Raw genomic sequence first — 24161 nt, 5'->3', positions numbered from 1 at the left:
TTGTATTTCGTGTAATAACGTCCTGACAATACATATTTCTATATCGATTACACCGAATCATTGTGAAGAAATATCGCTTTATAGAAAAAGATAGACATTGTATATTTATTACATATGTAGGTATAATATTTTAATAAAATATAGAACGTTCGAATAACAAAGATTCTCATTATTCAATTACGAACGTGCAATTCTGGACATGTACAGAGAATAAAAGAAAATTTGAAAAGGGAAAGTTGATGTTTTATCGAAAACCGCTAATTGTCAATAACTGTACTTTTATATTGTTTAATAGCAATTTAATTGATTTCGTGTTTCTTCTTTGTTCGATAAATATTAAAAATAATCAATTAAAATATAAATTAAAACTTTTATTTTCCACCTGATAAATATAATAAGAATACTGTCAAGAATACTGGAGTTCGCGCCAATAAATTACCATGCATTATAATAAAATATTCGATATTTGGATACACTGAACACTTAAAAAATAAAACATCTTATCATACTTTCTAATTTATCTCTCAAACGAAGGAAAATACGCAACAGGATTGGAAAGTATCGCCAAAGTGAAATGAAACGCAAGATATACCATGTTGAACTGTCTTTGGTTTAATATGATACAACAGAGCGGACGTTCTAGGGTAGGGGCTCGTGTACATATTACATATTCACATATATAATTATACTTTGCAGCTTCTATATCATCAAATCTGTTTATGTACAACATATACCAAGCGATCGATAATTATTTTACGTACAATTTTATATCGCCCGTATCGATGACGTAGAATGTGCCCGTGAAACGCATCACTGAAACCTACTCTGATACTCTTCCAATCGTTTGAATCAACGATCATTTCATCCAAATCAATTCCATAGGAAAAATGAGCTTCCTTTTTCCTTCATTTTTTTAACAGACACGTTCCACGTATCTTTATACAAATATACCGCGTCTAATGACAAAAGACGGAAAAAATTTGCCAAAGAAATAGCGTGCGCGCGGTGATTCGACGCGAAATTAAATTCGAATAAAAAATTGATGGGATTCGAATTCAAAGAGAAATAAAAAGACAGAATCCATATCGGCAATCGGTAGGATTATTTTGCTAATCGACGCTCGAACAGGCTGCGCTGCTGCTTTCTGATCAATACGTGCAATTGTCGAAGTCCTTCCTAGCGTTTACAAATCTGCGACCTCTTTTCTTCTCGAATGTCAAACGTGTCCGATTTTTAAATAGATTCGTATCCTACGGTGATCGGAACGATTCTAACTAAAATGGCAGTCTTCCTTATGTAAAAGAGAGAGAGAAAAAAATAGAAGAAAATGAAAAAGAAGCTAAAAAAAAATTATCGATATCGTCAAAGAATAAGTGACGATCTACTAAATAAAAAATATATAAAATAGCAGTGATAAAATGAAATGCGCATTCGAGATCGATTCGTGAGATCGATATTGCCACACACATCGGCCTTTCTCTCCCTCTCTCATGTTCTTTTATATCAGCACGCATAAGCGCCTTCCTTTGATACATTCTCTTTTATCTTTCTTCCTTTTCCTCCCCTTCGACAAAATCAGAACTCGAAAAAATCAGTTAGTACAAATAGTAGACGATGATAATAATTAGTCGTGTGAGCGACGTTCGATGATGCATATCACAGATACGATGATATCGGATTGAAGCGTCTCGTATAACGTGCATCCGCGTACACTTTACAAAATCACACGAACAGTGCGACCAGTCGTGAACTTTCTGCACGCTTTATACTAACTATCTATGGTAAGCTTATAGGCCGCCAATGACATGGAAATTAAATATGAAAGTAAGCGGTCCTTTCTTTTACGGAACGGAGCGCGCTTACCCGTATCCAAGCTTCGAATTGTAAGTACGAAAAGTCTGTGAAGTCGACCGTCTTCGAGCAAATGTCGAAGTGATACCTTACGCGACGCTTTCTTCTAGACAGGAAAGTGTATGGAATAAAAAGAGAAAGTGAAAGAGTAAAGTTTCAATAAAAATCGATGATAGTAAAAATAAGCAAATTTTACGAGAGATTAAAATCCTAGTACAGAAGATAAAATGTAGTTGAATTACTGATAAAATTATAATACTTTCGAGTCATCGAAGATTACGTTTTGTTCAAGCTACAACAGTCTCGGATATCGCTAGATCAAAAACGGAAGTGTCAGGCACTATATATATATATGTATATATATATTAAAAAAAAAGAAAAGAGAAATAAGGAAAAAAGAATAAAGAAGGAAAAGAAATTTTGTCGTAAAAGCTCACCCATTGAATCAATAGCGGATAAAATTGATTTAGTATCAATCGTTGAAAAAAAATCATCACAATGGATAAAAAGAGCGGGAGGAACGGACGTTGCGGATCGTATGTATCGTTATGAAATTTTAAATATTCATACCGTTGAAAGGTACGTCGAGCGAAGGGAGTTGCAGCAGCAGCGCGGCGCGTAACGTAAAATGGCGTCGGCCGCGTCGATGCGTTTCCTTCTTCCCCTAATGATACTATTAAAATTCTACTAATAATATTAATAATAATAATTAATAATAATAATATATATCCTTCTGTATCTTTCCTATACTCTAGGTAATTTTAAGCTCAACTAGACACTTTAAATACAGTTAATCAGACATGTAAAATCTTTACAAAAATAAAATAAATAATCTGAATAAATACGAATATAATAATATTACAGTTAGTCAATAAATTATTATGTAGGATTAAGAGTGGGCGCGGATGGCTCGTCGAGAGATTTGTTTTCTTTCGTCGTCGATGATTCAATCGACGCCGTGCTGTACCTTTTTTCAGGGTTCGCGCGTGATATCACGCGGCATAGCACATACGCAGAAATTTCTCTTACTTCCTTCTCGCACGACACGCATAGTCTAAATTAAAGCGCGAATACTGTATTTTCTTGTATACTTATGATATAATACCGTTGCGGTGCACAAGCTCGTTTAGACGGATTCCCTCTGAATCCTTTCCTCTCTCCCTGTCGGCTCAACTTCTTTCACGTCATGTTCGTGTCTTTTCCCTCAATGAATCCCTGAATGAAAATGACAGTGAAATATTTGTTGATGCCGCTGCTTTGAAACTTTCGAAGTAACTCCTTTTTTAAAGGAGAATTATTCGAAATAGAAAACACATTGATACATTGTCCAAATGGACAGAATGATCATCGATGATTAGTGCTCAAGGAGAGTAAGTTCGCTCAATTGTATAAACCTTTATATTTTAAATCCACGCGGATTAAAAGCGAGATACCATGCAGCAAAATGTAAGTAAAATTGCCGAGTAAAATCAGATACCGTTCTATCAAATAAAAAGAAAGAAATTTACGTCTAACGGTATAAAATATTAGAATGGATCATTAAGCCGATAAAATGCTAAAGGTTATGAGTGATTTTCTCAAAATCGATCGATGCACACGAGTAATTTAAAAGCACAATGTCAAAGCAGCGATACCAAACGTGAAAGAACTGATAAATCAGAAGAAACTTAAGAGTACAACGCTTTGCTTGATGGTGGAAATCTCAAGGAACGGTAAGATGTTGCACGGGACTGGTGTCTGTCATCTTCAGCGATCCTCTTCTATATAATAATTATACTTTGGACATGGATTTTCACGCGTGATATATATGACGCGTACTAGGTGTAAGCGCGTACGAAATCGAGTAATATTCACACACGTTCGTGAACTACGGCGGCGAAAGCCAATGGGCTGCTCATCGTACGACTCTCTGTTTCTTGATGTTCACACTATCTCCTTGGTTGTCTCACTGTGGAATCTCGGTGAGCATCAACGACGGGCGGTGTATGTTATTGACGAGATTCGTGAACGATTTTCGTCGATTCTCTGTCTCAAAATCATGCTAGTCAACTTGATATAGATACACACGCACACTTTCGCGTTCCGACGATACGGTATATCTGTCGGTTTCACTGTGATGCAGCATCACTAGCTGATCTGTGGCCGACGGATAGGCCGATCGTCGCCATGGAGACACATCTCACTGGAACCGAGAAGGGTAGGTAGCCCCTGGGCTTGCTTGGCAGAGCACGCCTAGGTTCTTCCCCCGTTACCCACTTTCTTCTCCAACCTCATGACGAGAGTTGGCCATCCAGGTTGAACTGTTCCGGTTTCCTGAGATGGGCGAGTCGTCGCCTGGTAGCCCTTCTTCGGCTTCCGCCTTGCCATCCTCAGGACTGCAGACCGCGGAGTAAGTGCTCGAACACTTGCACCACGTATTCCAGCCCGTTCATGTAGTCCCGAAAGATTACCCAGTCGCGTAACCTGCGGAACGTCTCTGAAGATGCCAAGCCACGAATATCCGACTTCATAATGTCGCGTGACACGTCTGGCCGTGGAGATAGCTGCCGCTCCACCAATGCCACTTGCAGCTCGCACAGCACCTGCAAATGTATATTTCCTAATGTTATTTTTATGCATAGGAGATAAATGTTCATTGAACCGCGGATGCTCAAAATGATTTTAACTTTTGTAGGAACAATCAGAGAATACTTTAAATATTTCGTACATTTTTGTACAGTGAATGCATTCTATATGTTTCTGTATATTTAAAATTTCCGTAAGCGAGACAAATATCCGCAGACTATTAACTGAACATCTCCTTAGATTTGTAAATGAATAGATAGATGTTTACCAATCTAGTGGACGTGTTCCATATAAATTCAGTGGAATTGATGTTTCGATTCGAACGAGCATGAAAACATTGAAATATGGAATGCAAGTAATGTTATAGCGATATAGTTTAGATCTCTGATAAGTGAGTAATAAATTAATTACTGGTAAAAAGCTTGGCTAACAAATAGTAGCAGAGACAGTCAACGAGAGTGCGGTAATTTTGGCAGGAAAAAAATATATATTTTATATTTTGGCGATTTGGCTCGTATCAGACTAATAAAGGATCGAACAGGTGTTTAAAGAATCGTAGTGTGTAATATTGATCATTAGTATGAATACATAATAATTCATAATCTATGTTGCATAATGTAACAAATGTATCAAGAAATATTCCAAGTATATAATGCTTTGTTCTCTCAATGTTAAATGGCTGGAAAGAGAACCGATAATAAGAAATCAGAGAAATCGAGTGGAAGTTGAGTGGACAGAGCAGCGATCCAGATTGGTCGAACGGACGATAGAGCTATAAACTTTTTCATGAGGTTCGAGTGTTTAGTCGCGTAAGTTTTGCGTCAAACTCGTAAAAGCAAAGTATCTTTTTTATCGCGTTTGCGACAATAGAAGGTAACGTGATTCAGGCTAATAGCATTCAGCGAGATGGTACCATTGTGAAAGCTGTTCAGTAACTTGTTTTTTTATCGGAAAAAATAAAGGGAACGGGAAATAAGATATAAATTAGACTAGTGTTCTCCAAGATAAAGTGTTTCAACGTAAATGTACACTCACCGTTCGCAGTGCAGTTTCGGTGGCCTTAAATTGCTTGCTAAACTGAAGGTTTAGATCTTCTTGATCCCAAACTACCTGTTCTAGACCCACTGCAAACTTTTGCATGTATTCATACGTATCGATCAAGGCCGTATCAAGCTGTGAAAACAAGAAATCATTTTTTAATTTAAGTGTATCTCTGAAAAATAATTTGCAATTGAATTGATTCAAGTTTTCATTTTGCTGCTCAGCAAAAATGGACTGATGTTAATATTCAACGAACTTTGTAACTAGCTATTAAAGGTGAACATAAAAGTATGTTCTTTGTTCGAAGTCAGAGACTTTGTTATATTATCTAGAGTTTATTTGGAAAAAAATTAATTCCTCTACTGTATATAATTAATGCAGTTTATTGGAATAAATCAATATTGTAAGCTCATATTTAGAGAAAGATGTGGTTTAGTCCACTTTTACTCTCAATGCTTTCACGGAAATTTGTTTAAATTCTATACTTAATTACGTCAGTTTTGCTACTCAATCTGTGACAAAATTACATAATGTCTGACAATACTTGATAGTTACACAACTATATCAGATGTGATTATTAAAATATGTAATTTTTCTACTTAACACGTGTAAATGAAAATTAATGTACAAAGCTAGGAGATTATATTAGCATAGAATGCATTAGCAGAACCAATTTCATAAAGACGATAAATGTAAATCTAGTACTAGATCTTTAGAGCATGATGACTTGATTAATTGAATGTTAAATAACAAGTCATTCGAAATTAAACGTTCCGTTAATTACTGTCTTTATTTCTGCTACTCACATTCTGTTAATGAAGAAAAAAGAAGTAAACAAGGAGGAAAAAAGAAGAAACTGCTAAACATACTTCTAATTTGTCTAGAAATTCTTGCTCCAGCTGTTCTCCTAGTTGCTTGGGAATTTGCTGTTGCCCGGGAAGCCAATCGTAATGACTGTTTTTAAACGACGAGTGTAGATCGGCGAATTCGATGTTGAACGTTCGTTTAGCCTGTAAAATCACGAAAAAAATTGTACGTGTGATTAAAATGATGTTTGTCTAGAAAAATGACATATTTTCAAATAATTTTCAAATTATAAAAAGACATTATATATTGAGATGTGGTTGAAAATATCATACAATCTGAGAGCAGATGATTCGTTATATAAAAATAAATCAAATTCTCTCCAGAATCTTCAACCACAACCCATATAATAACTAATAATTAAATTTCACCCGTCGTCTTTCCCCTGGTAGAAAACGTATAAAAAGTAAAGAAGAAAAAAGCTTTAAAGATGTTTAAATCTACTCTTCCATAATAAATCGTGTCCGACAGTATTCATTCTACTTACAAAGTCGTGGTATTAGATTTACTAGATCGTAACTACCTCAGCTGCGTTGTTTTGATGCCTTTTTGTACCTTTCAAAAAAAAATTACGCATATTAGCTGAACATTATCTGTTTTCCTTATGAAAGAACACGTGACGAATGACATCAAACTTAACTTGCGTAGACGTTATTACTCGTTTATATTCAAAGTCGATAATTTATCGATTAGGAAAAAGGAAAACACACAAAAAGAGTAGAGTATGCAGCAGCATCGACGATGAAAGATCGTACACAGAGCAACAAAGTTCTTAACGAAGAACGTACATTTTTCTTCGTGTTAACTGTTATGCGACGTGCAAATACCCTATATTCGTGCGTCAAAGGTACCAATGATCGGCCATGAAACACCAAATGTCTTTATTGTGAAAGTTAACGCGATCGCGTCGTATCCAAACTGGTTCATATATATGCAAAATTTTCGCACTGCACCTTCATTATGGGAGCAGTATGGTTCAATAACAGGTTAGCGAGTTTAGTCACCGATTAAACAGGGAGCAGCGCCTCGTTCACGAGCACAACCTCTCTCGATATCCCTCGTTCCTGGTACGATGGGAACGTGGACAAGCCATGCTGACGGATGAGTAAGCGCATCGCGAGTCCCCATGCAAACGGTGCACGCGCCCGCCTCGAGCTACGTCGTTCACTTTTTGGGAATACCAAGGTGGCTCAGCTTGTGTAAAAGCTAGATCGTTACCAAGAAATTACTTGGAAGCTCAGGCGCCAGGCTAGTCTCGCTAATTGCGTTACCCAAGTACAGGTTCCATCGGTCTGAACGTTATGAATCACGAACCATGCGAACGAGTATGTACTTACAGAGTCGAGTAACGAGCTGAAAGGAAGGGAGAAGCCCTCGCGCGTATCGTGTCACGACTTCGGGATGCTCCATTACAGCCTACGTTCCGCGAAACTTTAAGCGCCGCGTACCCAATATAAAAGGATCTAACGCGATCACAAGGTCGCATCGGCACGCGTCCAAACGCCTCATTTCGCGCGAAAATTCTCGCTTCATGGTACAGTACGGATACAGGTCAATTACTCGGAATTAAAATCGCTCCGAACTTTTAACATTTTTTAGTTGTTCAGTTCTTACGTGAACGAGTGGTTAATAATAACATTTATATATACATATTATATCAGATTGTTGAGAAAATTCATAGCAGACGAATATACTCTGTTATCGTGTCTAATTATTAGTAATCGGTACTGTAATCAGGAAGGTGAAATATGCGCAGGTGTGATCCTAATTCAATGGCCAAGGATTGTAGGACTCGTTCGATGACCCAGCCGAGATTGTGCAAGGAAGTTGACTTTAGCCAAAGGAAGTCGAAACTGCGATAGAAAAGTAACCCGATATTTTGATCGATGTAACAACATTGACGTTCATATAGGCAACTGGATATCAATGTTTGTATCGATTCACTCGAATTTTGCAAGACGAGACGCTACGCGGAGGCAGATTTGAAAAATCCTTCTAATCTATGAAGAGGTATTTCATTAATTATATGCTGGTATTGAATGTTAATATTTCACTCGTGTAAATGACAGGAATTTTCATTCGTTGCCTTCGTATTTTATTTCTGTAATCTTGAAACATAAATTGTAAATACGGTAATCTCGTAATAGCTTCATTGAGAGTTTCGACTTTGGTATGCCATTATATCATGGTAAATAATCAAACCCGTCGATCGAATCACTTAGTGATTACACTATAAATGCTATCACGTTGAAACTACTATTTTAAATAGATTTAAAAAAATCGATCTGTCTCAAGCTGAAATAAGCACTTATTGTATCATCGAATGTGTCTTCGACCTCGCATCTCGGACCAGCTGGCCCGCACAAAGATAACGTAGTTATCCAGGCTCTTATCTGGCCCAGGAATGGAAATAATCATCATGCGATACTACTCTCACGAGCTGCAGACTGCGATAATACTTTGACAAGCAAACAACTAGAGAACTATGCGGCAACCTGAGAACTATGCGGCTGCCAGGAATAATTTCGATAAATTGTTTATTAATAAAACCAACCAACAGTTAGTAAATCGGAGATTAATCAGCCAATAAGAAGTAAGAAGTAACTCGAAATGTATTTTTATTTTCGTAACTTGCAGAGTTTGAAACATATATGAATTGAATGAAATGTCAGGCTGGAAATCCTAGTAGTATAAGTCAACATTTTGGGAATTTAAATTTCCTCGCGTAAATACTTCGACTGTTAAAATTAAACTTCAAAACAATTAAGTTGTAATTTCGTTCTTCGCCAAGATACTTTCTCGTGACTCGAGAAACTATAATGAACTTTTAGAATAACGAACGCAGAACTCTACTTGATGAAAAGTAGCAGAGCACTGACTTACATCACTACGATTGTGACCCTCTAAATATCTTGAAACGTACAGTATTTGACCAATGACCACAGAAATGTTATGTGTTACGTAGAATATTTTGAAATTTTATTAACGCTGTAACACACTAATGAAATTTCAAAATGTTTCGTATATGACACTGTTACATTCATAGATGTTCGCGAGCCACTGTACCTAAGATTTAAATTTGAAGTGTATCGCGGGAAGACAAAAAGAGGAATAGAAAACGGCAGAAAATCGAAAGATGAAACGAACCACTCGGTGAGTGGAATGCTCACACAACAGTGTGAGCCTGTTGTATTTAAAGCTAGTCGTTCTCTTCGATCGGTAATCGATCCTTTTCCACGCCCAAATCATTACGAAACCCTTCGAGAGGACACAGATACCTTTCAAAATAGAGACTTTGTATTGGAAACATTAAACACGATGATTAAAACCGAGCGGTCATTGATTGCGTCACGAACTATTATTATCACCAAGCGTGTATAACATTGACTGTCCAGGGAACCCATCAATACGCGGAGGGGCTTCATGAACAGGCACTGAAATGGGTAATTAAATAATTTTATGATTATTTTACGCGAACGGTTCCCACGTATAACGAACGGTATAATAAATACACGTTAAAACGTATTCTTACAAGTTCGTTTCTGAATTGATCTTGCAGCCTTTCCGCTTCATCCCGAATTGAAGTGTTCAAATGATCTACTGGAATTCCATCGGTTTTATGGCTTATCTCTACCGATGCTCGTTAGTTAAACACGAATCTCTCATTTTTATTATATTTTCATGATTATCATCGAACAAAGTGTCTCTACCTAATTGAGGATTAAACGCTCTGGTAAATTTGAACCAAAAATCGAAACATATACCTGTATCGATCTAATCCCATAATTATCTGCAACGAATAGTTGACGCTTCATGAAATTTATAGAAACTTTTCAGATTGTCGCTAGTGATAGGTATTTCAATCGCTTTAAGCTCTCAACAGCGAACAGCCATTTTCAATTATTAATCCTTTCTCTATACTGAGTGATATTAACTATTATTTTTATTATTAACATCTACTAACTGTATATGATTATTTAACATAAGATCAGAGGCCAAAATTGGACTAAAGAGTTTCGTTCGATATTTCATAAATTTGCGATAATTCCACTGTGTCGAAGTACTTATAGTCAACAGTATATACAGCTGCGAGCCAGAGGAACTAAAGAAGTTATAAAAAAAGGTGGTGTTTTATCGATTTCGAAACCGAACGGATCGCGAATATCCGCAGGTCAGGTGAAATGCGTGGGTTTCTCGTATTGTTGCTTGTTGGAAGGCGGTCACGAAATGGTTTTAGCGAGCGAACGAATAGGAAAGGGAGAAGAAACGACGAAGAATGAAAGGAATTGTCGCTAACAACCACTGGCGGCGAGCAAATCTGAGACGCGGGTCTTTTGTGCCTCGTAAAAGTCTCCTCGGCCACACCGAGGCACGAATAATCGTAAAACCGGGCTGAAAACTGACAGGAAGTAGGCTGGCGAGAGTAGGTATGGTCTCTGTGGTACTCCCGAGGACCCGTCAAAATCAATTAGCCTCTCAGTCTTTCTTCTAGCGCGGCTTCACCGCTCCACCGCTTATTAGAAGTTATAAAATTTCGGTGCGACGGCCTCGAACCGATCGAATGGCTCGCTCTGTGCTCGCGACTCCACTAGACACAAAGGCAATGCTTCACGCGAATGAAAATCTTTTCAATTTCAAACTTTCCCGCTCGATTAATTCTACTTTCGTTTCAGAATATTTCTAGATCTACGAATTTTTTGAAGTTTTCTGGCAAAAGGACTCGTAAGACGAACTGCTCAATCGAATAAATTCTCTTGCAATTTCTAAGTCTAGTTTTTTCATTCTTTCTACGATTCTCGCAAATTTTGATATTCCAATCTTGTTCTCGTTTTAGCAAACGAAAAGTATCTTTAACATTTCAGAAGAACGTTTAATTTGAAATCACGCATATCAATAAGATTTGTTTCTTACTTTGTTCAAACTGAAGATATTTTTTAACCTTAGATAAAAGCATAATCGAGTCGAAAACGACTGAAAGAACGTGGCAGAGTTCGTATTGGCTACGTTCGAATCGATAATTATTAGGCTACGGACCTTTATGCATTTATGGCACATATGAACGTGCAAAGATAATAAAAAAACACTCAAAGTATGATACTCGTGGTAATATTTTGTAGGTAAAACGATTCTCTACCTACATATTTGAAAAATATGTCAGCATTAAATGAAACCGTACGGATCGACATCCAGCCAACCGAGTAGCAGAAAATACGTGTCGTAGTGCGTACTGAATGTATCGAGGTGAGTAAATGCACTGGCGGGTTGTATATCCGGTCTGCGCTTTAGTATGCAGGCAGAGTGCCGGTGTGGTGTATAGATGCCCCATCCTTGGCGGGGAGGGGCAGCTTCCGATTCTGATTTATTGGAATCCTCCGCTTCCGATATTTTATCCGATTCCTTCACGTACCGACGCGCATATACGCGACTCGTAGACGTCGGACTTCCTATCTACGAAGAACAGAATATCGGATATGTAATCACCCATACTTGCTCACGAACGTCTTACAAGGACGTGTCACACAAATCTATGTTTACCCGAAAGTATGATTTTTCGCTTGTTAATTTTTTCCATTAATAGATATTCGATGCGATAAAAATCGAAATAATTATGGTAAAATTACTCGTGATAAAATAATATAATAATAATAATTAAAACGACTTGCGATGAAATAATTAAAAATACAAACAATTGATTGACAAGAAATCTCCTATACTACTTAATAGCCAGCGGTTCACCTAAACCTAATACGCGACTATTTCTAATATTTCTAAGCGTGATCAATTTTAACGAAAGTCACTTACATCGATTAAAATATCTGATATAAATACGTAGCAAGGTTCGCGCACAAAGGTTTCGCGGATCGAAACTGTATCGCAAAACACACCACGTGTGCATGCGAGAGCGATCAGTCTCACGAACTTCCTTGCTTCTCGGTATCCCTTGCTAATCTACCTTTTCCCTACGCTCTACAGAGTGTCTGTCGACGTCTAAACGATAACGAGGTGGACGGTGACGTCACTGGACCACCAGACAGTACGTCGCCTAGAATCGGTATCAGCACGAGCGTCCTTAGAGGCCCCCTGCCGAAGCTTCGATTGGCTCTGAGAAAGTTGGATAAATGTCGAGGAGAACGAAGATAATTCTGTCTTGGTAGAACACGTTTCTTCCTAAATGGCACAACCTGCTGTTCAAAGCCGTTCGTTTTCCCAAGAAGGGCCAGAATAAGACAGAGAACGAAGAAGGGGAAGGAGGAGAAGAAGGAGAAAGAGAAAGATCGTTAGCGAACCAAACGATATCGGATTATGCGCTGACTTAGAAAACATCGGTATCGAGTATCGCGGAACGATGATGTAACGGTGACTTTGGTGGAGCCACAGGGCGGAACGAGCCCTATACGTACGAAGAGACACACAAATACCCTTTATGGTCGCACGCGATGAATGCTAATTCTCGCGGTCGTACACTCGCCTCGTGTAGGCAAATATTAGCGGCATAAGCATAGGAATCGGACCTTTCGTCGTTTAGTAATGGACATTCGGTACCAATCGCGCGTTGAATGTTCCTCCAGCTGTGTTATAAAACTCGCATTCCATTATAGATTTATAGTTTTGCTGCCAATGACTTACCAGTGATTATCATTTCGTTCGACGCACTAACAATCTCGCTAAATATCTATTAGAAGTAATACTTTGAGTACGCGGTGTAATCAATATTTTAATTCACGCCACAGTCGCTCAGTATATGATATGAAGGAACAGGAAGCGCATGTAGAATGGTCAAGGATGAGTCAGGTGAGTCTAAGAATTTGGCGGGCGCGTAAGGACGCGCAGTTATAGAGACCCGGAATCGTGTCGACACGTGTGCACGATGTATAACTAGGGGGACGAGCTTAATCTATCCTAAAAAACGAGAGTAAAGTTTCGCGTGTGTAACCGTACCTTCGATCCTGCGGTTTCCACGTCTCTTCTTTCGGATCGTTTCAGAAGAGAAACCTTGAGCAACGAGAGGCCGAACCCGGTCCGTGATTTATTGTCCTTGGTTAGAGATAATAAGGCACGATCGGGCTGGGAAGATTCTTTCGAAACGAAGGATCTCCGTGCGCGGTCGCACGAATCTATTTTTTTCTCCAAAGATCGCTTACATGTTTGATGATATTCGCAAAAAAAAAAAAAAATAACATGGCCGAGAGCTACCTGCCGGTACACAATACCGTGACAAACAGCGACAATGATCGTTATATCGGATATGCGACTGAAATCGAACAGTTTTTCTGCCGTTCGAACAATTTTATTTCCGGCGATTATAACTCTGTATTTCCAATGTGCAATTACGAGTAATAAAAATTACGCGTAATACTGGCAATAAGAGAAACGGGGTAATTTTATCCTGACCACTTTCCAATCCATCCTGCAAGAAAACCAATGTTCGAATGTTCGAATACACGGCGGAATCGACGACTGTCACCGTCTAATTACGTAACAAGAGCAGGCTATTTTTTAAAATAACGACGGTGATTAACATTTAGTGAGAATATAAGCAAGTGAACAACGAAAAGAATTACATATTTCATCGAAATCGTTCATCTGATAGTCGCAAGATTAAAATAAGAGAGAGTTTGCTTTTCCACTTTGCCAAACGAGCATCGTTCATATATTTAGTAATTACTTTTTATCTGCTTTCAAATCGATGAATTAAGAATAAGGAAAACGTGATCGGTAAATATAGATAATAACTAAGATAGCAAAGAATAGTATTAGAAGAATATAATTCTTGAACAAATTCGAGAATAATATGAAACAATTTATAGAATATTAGAGAATAAATAATCCTCGAGTTATTTCTAAGATTTCGTTTTCATTTACACCTATGGCACGCTCCACTTTCATTTTCTCCGTATATGTATTATATGGTTTAATGTATTTGCTTTTCCTCAGATGATAGACATTTTATAATACTAAAATTCACTAGTATAAGATATTTACGAAGGAAAACAAAGCGGCGTAATATCAAATTCGAAAGCATATTCTCGAGCGGCTACAAAAGACGATTCGTAAGTCCGAGATCTCTTTCGAAGGTCTGTGCGACTCTACGATCAACGTCCGTACGACCGGAAGTACTGCCATAACTGCCTTCCGCTCGATGTCCCCTTTCCCCGTCCGATCCTCACCAGAAGTCACGTCAGTAATTATTGAACCATTGATGAACTTAATCTTCGTCTCTGATCGGCGATACCGCGCGCGAGTTGGATCGCACCGAAGATATCCCGAAAAATATTCCAGGCATTTCGAAAATGTTTCTCCGAGGGGAACGACGACGAGTATACACGCGCGTGCGCGCGCGCGCTAAATGAAAGAGAAAAGAAGAAGATGAACGTGCAATCTGTACTCACGTAATCATCACGAAAAAGTTCCGCGTGCATCAGTGCTGTTTTCGCTTGAAGGACAACTTGTTGCAGAAGCTGCGAGTCTGTAAGCTGCACCACGTCCAAATCACCGGTAAAATCTTCGGCAGCGAGGCCACAAGGATTCACCCATTTCGGGGGAGAGTTATGTCGTCTACCCTCGAGGGTCATCGTCGGAGCGCTGTTTACCGAGACCACGAACAGGGCCACCAAAAGACTACCTAACCCTGAAAGTGAAATTGAACAACGAAATGATTACATGATCAACGCGATATAAGATTTCTATGAAATAACTATCTTATCGGTCGCTTTTCAGCGATATATTTTAATCGGTAAAGAAAGTAATCGTCCAACTGTGGTCTTAGAGTTGGTTTAAAGGATTACCAAGTAGCAAGTTAAATGTTGAGACTCTTATACGTCTTCGTATATAAGTATATATAGCGATATAAAGTATATCAGAATCGAATAGAATGAAAACGTCGAAAAAGCAGTTGGGTTAATTTCGTTGGTATCGGTGGCTTATTTCGGTTCCATTGCTCTTATTTCCAATTCATGGATAACTGCCGCGGTACGTTATTAACGGAATTGTCCATGTATTAAGAAGATAAGAACCAGCTCACTGGTTGGTAGTAATCAACGATTTGACGTGAGACTCTTGGGGAGGATGCCCTCGAGAGAAATCATCCTGGAGCTTCCGGCTTGTTTCTTCTACCTTCCCCCCACCCTTCGATGCTGTCTTCGTCGATAGTAAGCGCCTAAATGGTAGATTTCGATCGAGACCGTCTTATGATCATCCGGCAGTTTCGGGATCACCGCTCGTCGAATTACATCCACGCGAATTCGTCGTCGCATTATTTCACGAGTTACGACCCTTGATGAGGGGCCTGGGATCACGTGCACCGCTACGACGACAAACCATCAGCAGTCGCGTACGCATTCGGAGGATGTATAACCACCGCAGTCTACCGCGTACGAGTTCTCTTCCTTCGTTTAAATATCGTCGTCTTTCTTTCCCGACGCTGACGAGTATGTACGCTTCAAGCGAATACCTTTATATTTGATTTGTAACGCTAGAATCGTTCCGATATCCGCATATAAACGCCGTCGATCTGTCTAAACAGCGTTATTTGCCAACCAAGTATCAAAGTCCGGTCAACCGTGATACATTAAAATACACCGATCAAATATTATGATAGATCGCCGAGAATATCAACGCAGAGGATTTTTGTCGTTTGTCAAGTTCAACCGTTTCGCTCGACGTTCTATCATTTGCAGTTTCAATTTGTCGTTCGCTTGCTCGTTACCTGCCAATTAGCACGATTTCGATGCATCACCGATGCGATTACTTTTCATTCGCGGCGATATTCGCGAATACGCTAAAGACTAGCCGCGAATGAATTGGAAAAACTATCGGCCGGTGTGTAACGGTCGTATCAAGGACTAGAAAATGTAGGTATGTTGTGCGATCGTACGGGCGCTAACGAATTTAATTTTAATGTGCAGCTACGCGTGATGCAACGCGCATGACGGACGCGTTCTCGAGTCGCAAGGAGAAAAATAAGCGGACGAAGAAAGAGAAAGAAGGATACAGCGAAAAGGAGGGAACGAGGAGGAGGGCAGGGAGACACCTCGGACACTTAACGCATATTAATAAGCGGCTCTTAAGTGCGTTTCGCGTCTTAGTGAGAGAGTAATTTGCCGCGGGGAAGTTTGCGCCCTGAAGTAACCATGAAATCCGTGTCGTCGTGTGCACCGTGTCTAACGGTGATATCCTTTCTTCCTACTACATACCTAACATAATCCTCGAATCTCCTTTCGGATGTTAAAAGCCTCGATTCACATGAACAACGACGGACTCATTCTCGATAATTCGATGGACAGATACGTGTGACAAGAAATTAGAAGACACACGTGTTAACTCTAATCGGACAGATTGGATTGGAATTCTCTGGAAGATAGATACATAGGTCACAAATCACGTATTCGCAAACAGCAGCAAGTTTCGATGGAAATCACGTGAATTTGTTTATACGTGCAGTTGCACCGAACTCGATGATAAACACACGCGCATGTTTTTCAGACAATTTCTTTTTGTGTTACGATGCATTTTGAATTGCGACGTATTTTGAATTACGCCGTTATACGAATGCAATACGGCAGAAAACGCCACGCGCGAATGTTTTTACGCGTTTCGGTGAATTTCAGCGGCAAAACAGCCTCGAAACAGTCAAGTCAGCAGAACAGCGATTAAGACGGTTAAACGGCGCAATTAGGATCTTTGCAGCAGCGTGGAAACGATATCGTCGAGTCTACAATTTTCAGTTAAAACATGCCCAAAGAAATGTGTACATACTTTGGAAAAAGAGTCTGTTGAATAATGCGGCAAGTATTTTTACCGTACAGAAGTTCCCATCGTCGAGGTAAATGATCTCAGCGTCTACGATTATATTTCCTTACTTGTCGCTCGTATACGCATCGTGTACTTTCTCCAGTTTCTTTAATTGCGCCGCGTTTTTACACCGCTGAAAGTTAATTGCCATACGATATGTCCTCCGTGCCGGCCAAATTTGTCCGGAAAGGGAATTACGATGATATGTGCTCTTTCGAGCAAGATCGCATTCTTAAGCCGTAAGAAACTCAAAGAGCCACCTGTGGCTCGTAACGTGCAACCTTGCCAGCTGGAATGCATCATCCGATATGCTTCGTTCACAAACTCAGTATGTACAATGTACATATCTCGGCTATCTCAGAGATAAATATTATTTATTTCTTATGTAGGCAACCAAAAATTGGTGCATGTTAACATTTCATAAGGAATAGTTTCCTTTGTCATTTTTTTCAATCAATTTACGTTATTAAATTCATGTAGCAATTATAAGAAGGAATTTCAATAATTTGATCGATATCTTTTTTATTGCTATTTCTTCCTTCATCTAGATCCTACAATTTAATGAAACTTTGAAAATATCAAAGTATCTTATAACGAGATGACAAAATCTTTACTTCAAATTATAGAAATTCGTTTTGTACACTCGATTAGTATGACGGACTTGAGTCTATAATGCTAATACGGTTTTTGTAATTTAACCAGACGCTAATTTACTTCATTTACGTTTTTTCGATAACGTTGCATTTACGTATCTTTTACATATTATTTCTTTACTTGCTTCTTAATGAGTTAAATGCTTCTAGACGAGTGACGAATGAACCGGTCTAGCGTTCTTCATCGAATCGCGCGATTTACCGCGGATATTCGGTAGGCGGTCATCTAACGGTCGACGCTCGCATCTTTTGTACTTTCGCCCCGTGTGGCCTGGACGATGTAGACGGTACAGCTAGGACCTACCTCAACGACGACGCTCGGCGACGGCGTTCCAACGAAATTCCTGAGAACCCGCGGTTGCGTGGAAAAAAGTAAGGCGCGCAAAGCCGGTGGACACCGGTGCAAGCGCATCTCTGCTGTTGGTCGGCAAGAAGATGGTGAAAAATGCGGTAATGACGCACTGTCCTCGCATTGCTCGCGACAATTATACCCCATTACGCCCGTCCCGCCACCCCCTTATCAACCTGATCGTGTTCGTGCCCGGACCGAAGCGCGTTGCGGTAGGTCGCGATGCGCGCCAAGTGTACCTATACGTTCGCCGATTTATTACACGCCCTTTTCCGACTATTCTTGTTCCTTGTTTGCCATTTCTCACTTCAACATACTTTGACACCGAACAAATTTCAAAATCTGGGCTGATCACTTGGTCATGATCAATAGAATCTTGTTCCATACACGCTGAATACCTTCAGCTCTTATTTTAGTCGAACGTAACCTTCTAATCGACGAAGATGAAGTAACTCGTACATTGAAAATGTCTCTACGTTTTTTCAAATGAACTCTTTACGTAGAAAGAAATCGTTCCGTCTTTAGTCTTGGTATGATAGGTATTCGTTTCAGAAATATTATCAAATACGGTAAAATCTTGCTTCTCCAAACTGCTATACGTAATAGACGTTGTTCGGATAATCGAATGTAACTTCTTACGAGAGTTTGAGAACAAATCTCGTAGTTTCATTATGTAAATACACGATTAAAAAAATTCCAAAATGAAGGAAAAATAATCTTTGCAACACTTTCCTTTACTTCTCGATTTATGGAATTAATCAGGCTGATTTCTAAACGATTCGATTATTGGTATGAACAGAAATAAAAGCTTCTAAAGGGAAGTGTAACAATTCCTTTCAGTTTGTGTTCTAATTTTCCCGTTTTCCTTATAATTCTCAAATTTTCTATTAACTAATGATTTATATTAATCAGCCTTTCGATAATCGAGATTCTACCGTAATATATATATTATCGACAAGGATTTTACCATTTAGTCATCTTCGTTAAATTTGTCATTTCTTGTGTAATAATACCTGTGCTCAAAAAATATACCGGTTAACGAGTGGAATTGCGTATAGCTTTAGGGAACTGCTGCACGGAACACGGCAGTAACATGACGCATGAAAATTTTACGAACCGGCGCGCGGCATCAGTCAGGACTCTCCGTAGACTCGCGAGTGTTCAACAGGTGGGTGTGTCGAGCGCGTACGTCGCTCTTCGAATCGATGTCACATTTCTCACCGATTTCGCATCAAATTTGTCATCGTGCTTAGTTATATCGTGCTCCATTCTACGTAATTCATCGTTAGAGAACAGTTGTAATTGGAAAAGAATACAATCAATATATGCAATCAGATGAATTTCGAAGGAAACAACGAGTAAAGAAAAATCGATAAGAAGGACCGTTACAAGGGGAATGACTAATGCGTTCATCGACTTGTTCAATAGTGACGTCAAACCGCGAGAGAGAATGTCAGTAGGGACAAAGGATCAAGAAAAGAAGAAAACATTATATGATCACGTTTACGTGGTAGCTGCTACGTTAAAGTTTCAGAACGCGTGTATTATCTCCCACTTTTATGATGCATCTCAAAAGTCGAATTCTGTGACGCGTATCGATATCACATTAACTGTCGTTAACGTCGAGTCGAAGCACACTGCAACAGGTGATTCTTGTACGAACAGAATCTCCTGCAACAGTCTTTTCTTCGTGTTACAGTCAGCTTGGAGAATATCGGAAATAGTAAGAACAAGGTACGTTTGTGTTCGTTTTATCATGGTGAACGCGTCCTGTTAGCGTTGAATGGATAAAAGTAAAAGCGTCGAATGAACGAAGAAGATTTCAGACCCCGGGAAAGATGCTGAACGATCATTACGTAAGAAAGTATTGATTTTACGTGAGTCAGCGTCAGGTGTGTTGATGTACATTGCACATTGAACGGACAGAGACATAGAGCGTTAATAAATGACACCTATATAACAATATATGTTTTTTTGCCAACTGTTATTTGTTGTACGTTGACTAGTGTTTACGAGGTGTAATTCAATAGATGAAAGATAAAAAAATATATATAAATTCAGTCGATACTAGGCTCATAAGTGCACTAGTAGTCAGTTATTAGTTGATTCACTCCATAAAGCAATTAACGGATTTGTTTTAATAAATATCAAAGGATAGAGTTTCTAGTGTTATTCTTGAGATAACTGATTAAAGAGCGAAAGAAACGTTAAAAATATCGTATCAATTACACGTATGATGAGTAAACTGATTTATCTGTTAAGGACGACGACCGCTATACGAGCTGTTAGAGTTATTAATGTAAGAAATATGTAAATTAGTTGTAGAAATGAACGGAGAATATCTCAAAGTGTACAGATTTAGAGTACACGTTGCAGCTGGAAAAAGGACGTAATCTTTACTTTGACAACAAACATTCGGTCAAGATATATAAAAAAAAAAAGTAGTCTAGTCTAGAGCATAATGTAGAATTTCTTCACTAATTGCTTGATATTCGCTCTTTGACCGTGACCACAAATTTTGTCAGAAATGATTTGAAATATCGCAGTGAGACATTTCTTGACGAATTAGTTACGAATATTTGGTGAAAATTCTTCTTTTGCTTGCCTGCCATGAAATGAAACGTAGGTCGGGATTTTCGTCAATGTCAAATCGTTCTATAAAACTTATTGAGGACCAAAAATTGCCATCTGTGCCAACAGATCGCCTTAAACATTGCGCGTGAATAAAATAGGAAAGAATCGTGCTTGTAAAAAACATTAGCGCTGAAAGTTGCATTTTGACGAGACAAATACGTTAGTTTCGATAAATTTTTAGACCAATATAACATATCGCGTCGCCAATTATGCAAAGAAAAAAGAAAAACATAGAGAAAGAACAGTTACCGCGCAAATTTTCTTGGCAATCGTTGGTATCGAAACATCATCGTGTTCAGTAGTAAGTAGTTGGACTTACTCAGCCACGTGGTCGCAGGGACGGATGCGTTGTATCTCGATCGTATCCCTCGATCGTCGTAAAAAGCAGGTACAGGGCACGAATCACACGATAAGTGTCTCTTCCTTTGATCGTTTCTTTTTATTCTCGGAGCGACATCCGCTGCGTAACATGGATTCTTATCCAAAATAGGTTTGTACCATTTAGTGGACATTGTCATATTGTTGGAAGCAGTAGTGTTGTTTAGACCGTTCGACGAGGTACGATGGTCAAGAACTCTGTGCGATGTGGTCCTTTGGTCACGAACTAGAATGGCCTCCATTGTCATTTGTCGATCGTAAGCGATCGTCGTATCCTCCTCAACTGTCATATTCGCATAGCACTTGATCACTCTCGTCGCACGCAGGCACTCGCGGTGGCGCGTGGCAGCCAAGGAGCAAGCGAGACGTATCTATCCTCGCGTGTCGCAGCACCGATGTATACCGTACTGGCTGCGTGAAGGCGCGGGTCAGTGGTACCCTGTCATCGAGCGTGTATTTACGTAGTTGACAGATACAAGTCGCATGGAGAATGCACTGTTATTATAATAGATAGCGTCTGTTTTCTACGATGCGGTATCGTTGAGAAAGCAAATAACGAGTTGTTAGAAGACAGGACCCTGATTTAGCCCACGCTCTTGGCTAAATCATAGGAGTTGCCGATGGTTCGGGTTATCGGGTGGAACGTGTGATCACACTTGAAAAACTGTCCGCACAGAATCACAAGCCGTTTGGCACTGGTCCCGACACACGCGATGCACTGATTCTTATACGAGGGGGGAAGGGGGTTATGAGAGCTGTCTCAGAAGATGGTAGGAGGAGGGGAGCGGTAGGTGCTTAAGAATGTGGCGGGGAGGTTCGCGTGGAAAGGAAAAAGAATCAGCGGCTCGGTACACCGTTAAGGGTGGTTCGTGCGGTAGCGGTGGTAACAGCGGAGATGCTTTCTTTTCTTTCGTTTAGCGTCCCTATTCTCGGTTTTTCCCAGTTGCCTCTTGTTCGTGGGTGATTATCCCTTTCACCGGCTGTCTTCGTTTGATCTCGAGTCTCGGAGATCTTCTTGAACGTTCTCAACCCTCTTTTTGGCGATACCTTCTTAGTTACACGCCAGTGGGGTAAGGTCGTACCATACCGAATGTCAGGAGGTGACTGAGGTCTTCGTCGCCCTCGTCTGGCTGACTGTATCGAGTGTATCACCTCTCGCCTCTGTCCGAGTTAACCACGGCGCAGAGAAGGTAGGTAGGTAGGTAGGTATAGAAACAGAGAAGGAGAAGCCAGCTATAGGCAGGCGAGCGAGCAGAGGCAGGCTGTTCGTTCGTCGTTATAGTAGGAGTGAACCTGCGTAAGGGAATGGAAGTGGAAGGTGGACTTCTGTCTGTCTGCCTTGCTTGTCGGTAGGTCGTTTCTCTTGTCCGTTCCTTCTCTATCTATTGTATTCTCTTTCGTTCTCTTTCCTCTTTTCCTTCTTCTTCCTCGTCCGACGCGACGTCGTTCTTTTCCTCTTTTATCTCGTGCGGCCTGAGTGTATGACTATCAGTGTATGGTAGTGGCCACTCGGTCGACCGGTGCCTATATACGATTGTATAAAGGCACCGAAGCACGTGGCCCACACCCCGCTTTCGGTCAATCCTAAGTACCCCCACTATCATCCTTGCCCTTCCTTGATCACTCGCTTTCTCGTTTCTTTCTCTCTCCTTCACCCCTCCCTCCCTCCCTCGTCTCTCTCGCACTCCTCTCTCATTACTTCTTGCTTCTTTTCTATTCTTCTTTCTTCCCCCGGCCTTCTTTTCCTTTTGCTCCTCCGCCTCCGCCGCGCTCTACCGCCTCCTGCCTCCGATCGCATCCCTCCCCTTTACTTCACGCTCACCACTACCGCCTCTCCCACCACGTGACACTCGTGGGTCAGGACTCCACGACTCATTCATAACTCCCCGCGAGCGACCAACTATCCCCACTAAACACCTTCCATCGGTTTACCCCCACTTTTCACATCGTAGAAGCCGGGCATCTAAACGAACCGATCTCGTCTTCGCCTCACGATCAGCTCGCTGGAAGCTCGATGCTATACCGGCACGTTCCGCGGCTCCTCTAACCGCGCCACTCACAGGTGCACCGTGATACCATTTGCCACAGATCATTGGACATCGTCCTTCAAACGGATGCTGCATTTTTATTTTCCTCCTTTCCAACAAACGTATGGTTCTTCTACAGATCCGAAATCCGTAAGATTATCCTTAATTTCCCATATTTGTTTAACACTCTTTATATACTGCTCTTTAAAGTCTCTTAGACGTAAATATGAAATCTTTGCTTTTTTCATTTCAATGTTTCGTCAGATTGATTTCTCCGTTAGTTTGAACTTACTCCTTCCTTATTACGTAACTGTTGCATTATACGAAAGAAAGTAGATAGACCGAATCTTCCTTCTCCTCTCGTTTGTCAGCATGTTAACGAACGATTGTAAATTTCGCCGAGCGTGCAAACGTCTAAAAGGCAGAGGTAGTTACGCGGTTTTACATCCTACGCCTGGTTGATCCTCAGGACAGACATCGGTGGTATGTCGTCTAGAGAAGGCTAGGTCCTCACAGCTGCAAGAACGTTCCGTCGTTGGCACGCGAGCGCTTTTTCCGTACTCGGAACAGAAGACACGTCGTTAGTTGGTTCGTTTCCTCCATAAGAATCAGCGGTGCATTAATGTTTTTATAAATAAATCCGTTTCTGAGAGCAAGTTTTCCGTGGCAGGGGGCATCCCACAGGTGAACGTGTGCGTCATTAGCTGTGTTGTACGCGTGATTCTGTTAATTATCGTGGTCGTTGGTAATCCAAGGCATGTCGCCACCGTGTCGAGACTTTTGCATGTAGCATCCATTACGCAAAGACGAACGTTCGTCCTCTCGAACATGCAATTAATAAGCGAGAACCATGGCTCGTGACTTTTGACTACGTCAGAGTAAGCGTACTCGTGTGTAAGTGTGTACGCGGTTATGCACGGTAAGCATGTTTCCGTAGACATAACACGGTGGAACAACGCTAATAATAGAGAAGATGACGATAATAGTAATAATTACAGCATCTCGATG

General features: G+C 40.1%; 1 protein-coding gene across 1 annotated transcript; it reads right to left on the bottom strand.

Moving 5' to 3' along the window:
* Nucleotides 1-350: 350 nt before the first annotated feature.
* On the bottom strand, nt 351-23907 carry LOC132910407 (uncharacterized). Its single transcript, XM_060966085.1, has 5 exons — nt 21068-23907; nt 14712-14950; nt 6327-6467; nt 5452-5589; nt 351-4433 (listed from the first exon to the last, which is right to left on the bottom strand). Exons 1-5 carry the CDS (start codon nt 21414-21416, stop codon nt 4221-4223), a joined length of 1080 nt encoding a protein of 359 aa, XP_060822068.1. The 5' UTR covers nt 21417-23907; the 3' UTR covers nt 351-4220.
* Nucleotides 23908-24161: the final 254 nt, after the last annotated feature.

The sequence above is a fragment of the Bombus pascuorum genome, chromosome 9, assembly GCF_905332965.1.
Source record: "Bombus pascuorum chromosome 9, iyBomPasc1.1, whole genome shotgun sequence".
In the NCBI taxonomy this organism is placed as follows: Eukaryota; Metazoa; Arthropoda; class Insecta; order Hymenoptera; family Apidae; genus Bombus; species Bombus pascuorum.
The sequence above is the reverse complement of the archived record's forward strand: the minus strand, read 5'-3'. Positions and strand labels throughout refer to the sequence as shown.

Bases quoted from the DNA above. Each gene is read 5' to 3' on its own strand.
- LOC132910407 (XM_060966085.1), bottom strand. From the start codon at position 21,416: ATGACAGTTGAGGAGGATACGACGATCGCTTACGATCGACAAATGACA. The intron at 14,951-21,067 runs GTAAGTCCAACT...TTTCACTTTCAG, and splicing joins CCCTGCGACCACGTGGCTGA to GGTTAGGTAGTCTTTTGGTG. The intron at 5,590-6,326 runs GTATGTTTAGCA...TTGTTTTCACAG, and splicing joins AATTTCTAGACAAATTAGAA to CTTGATACGGCCTTGATCGA.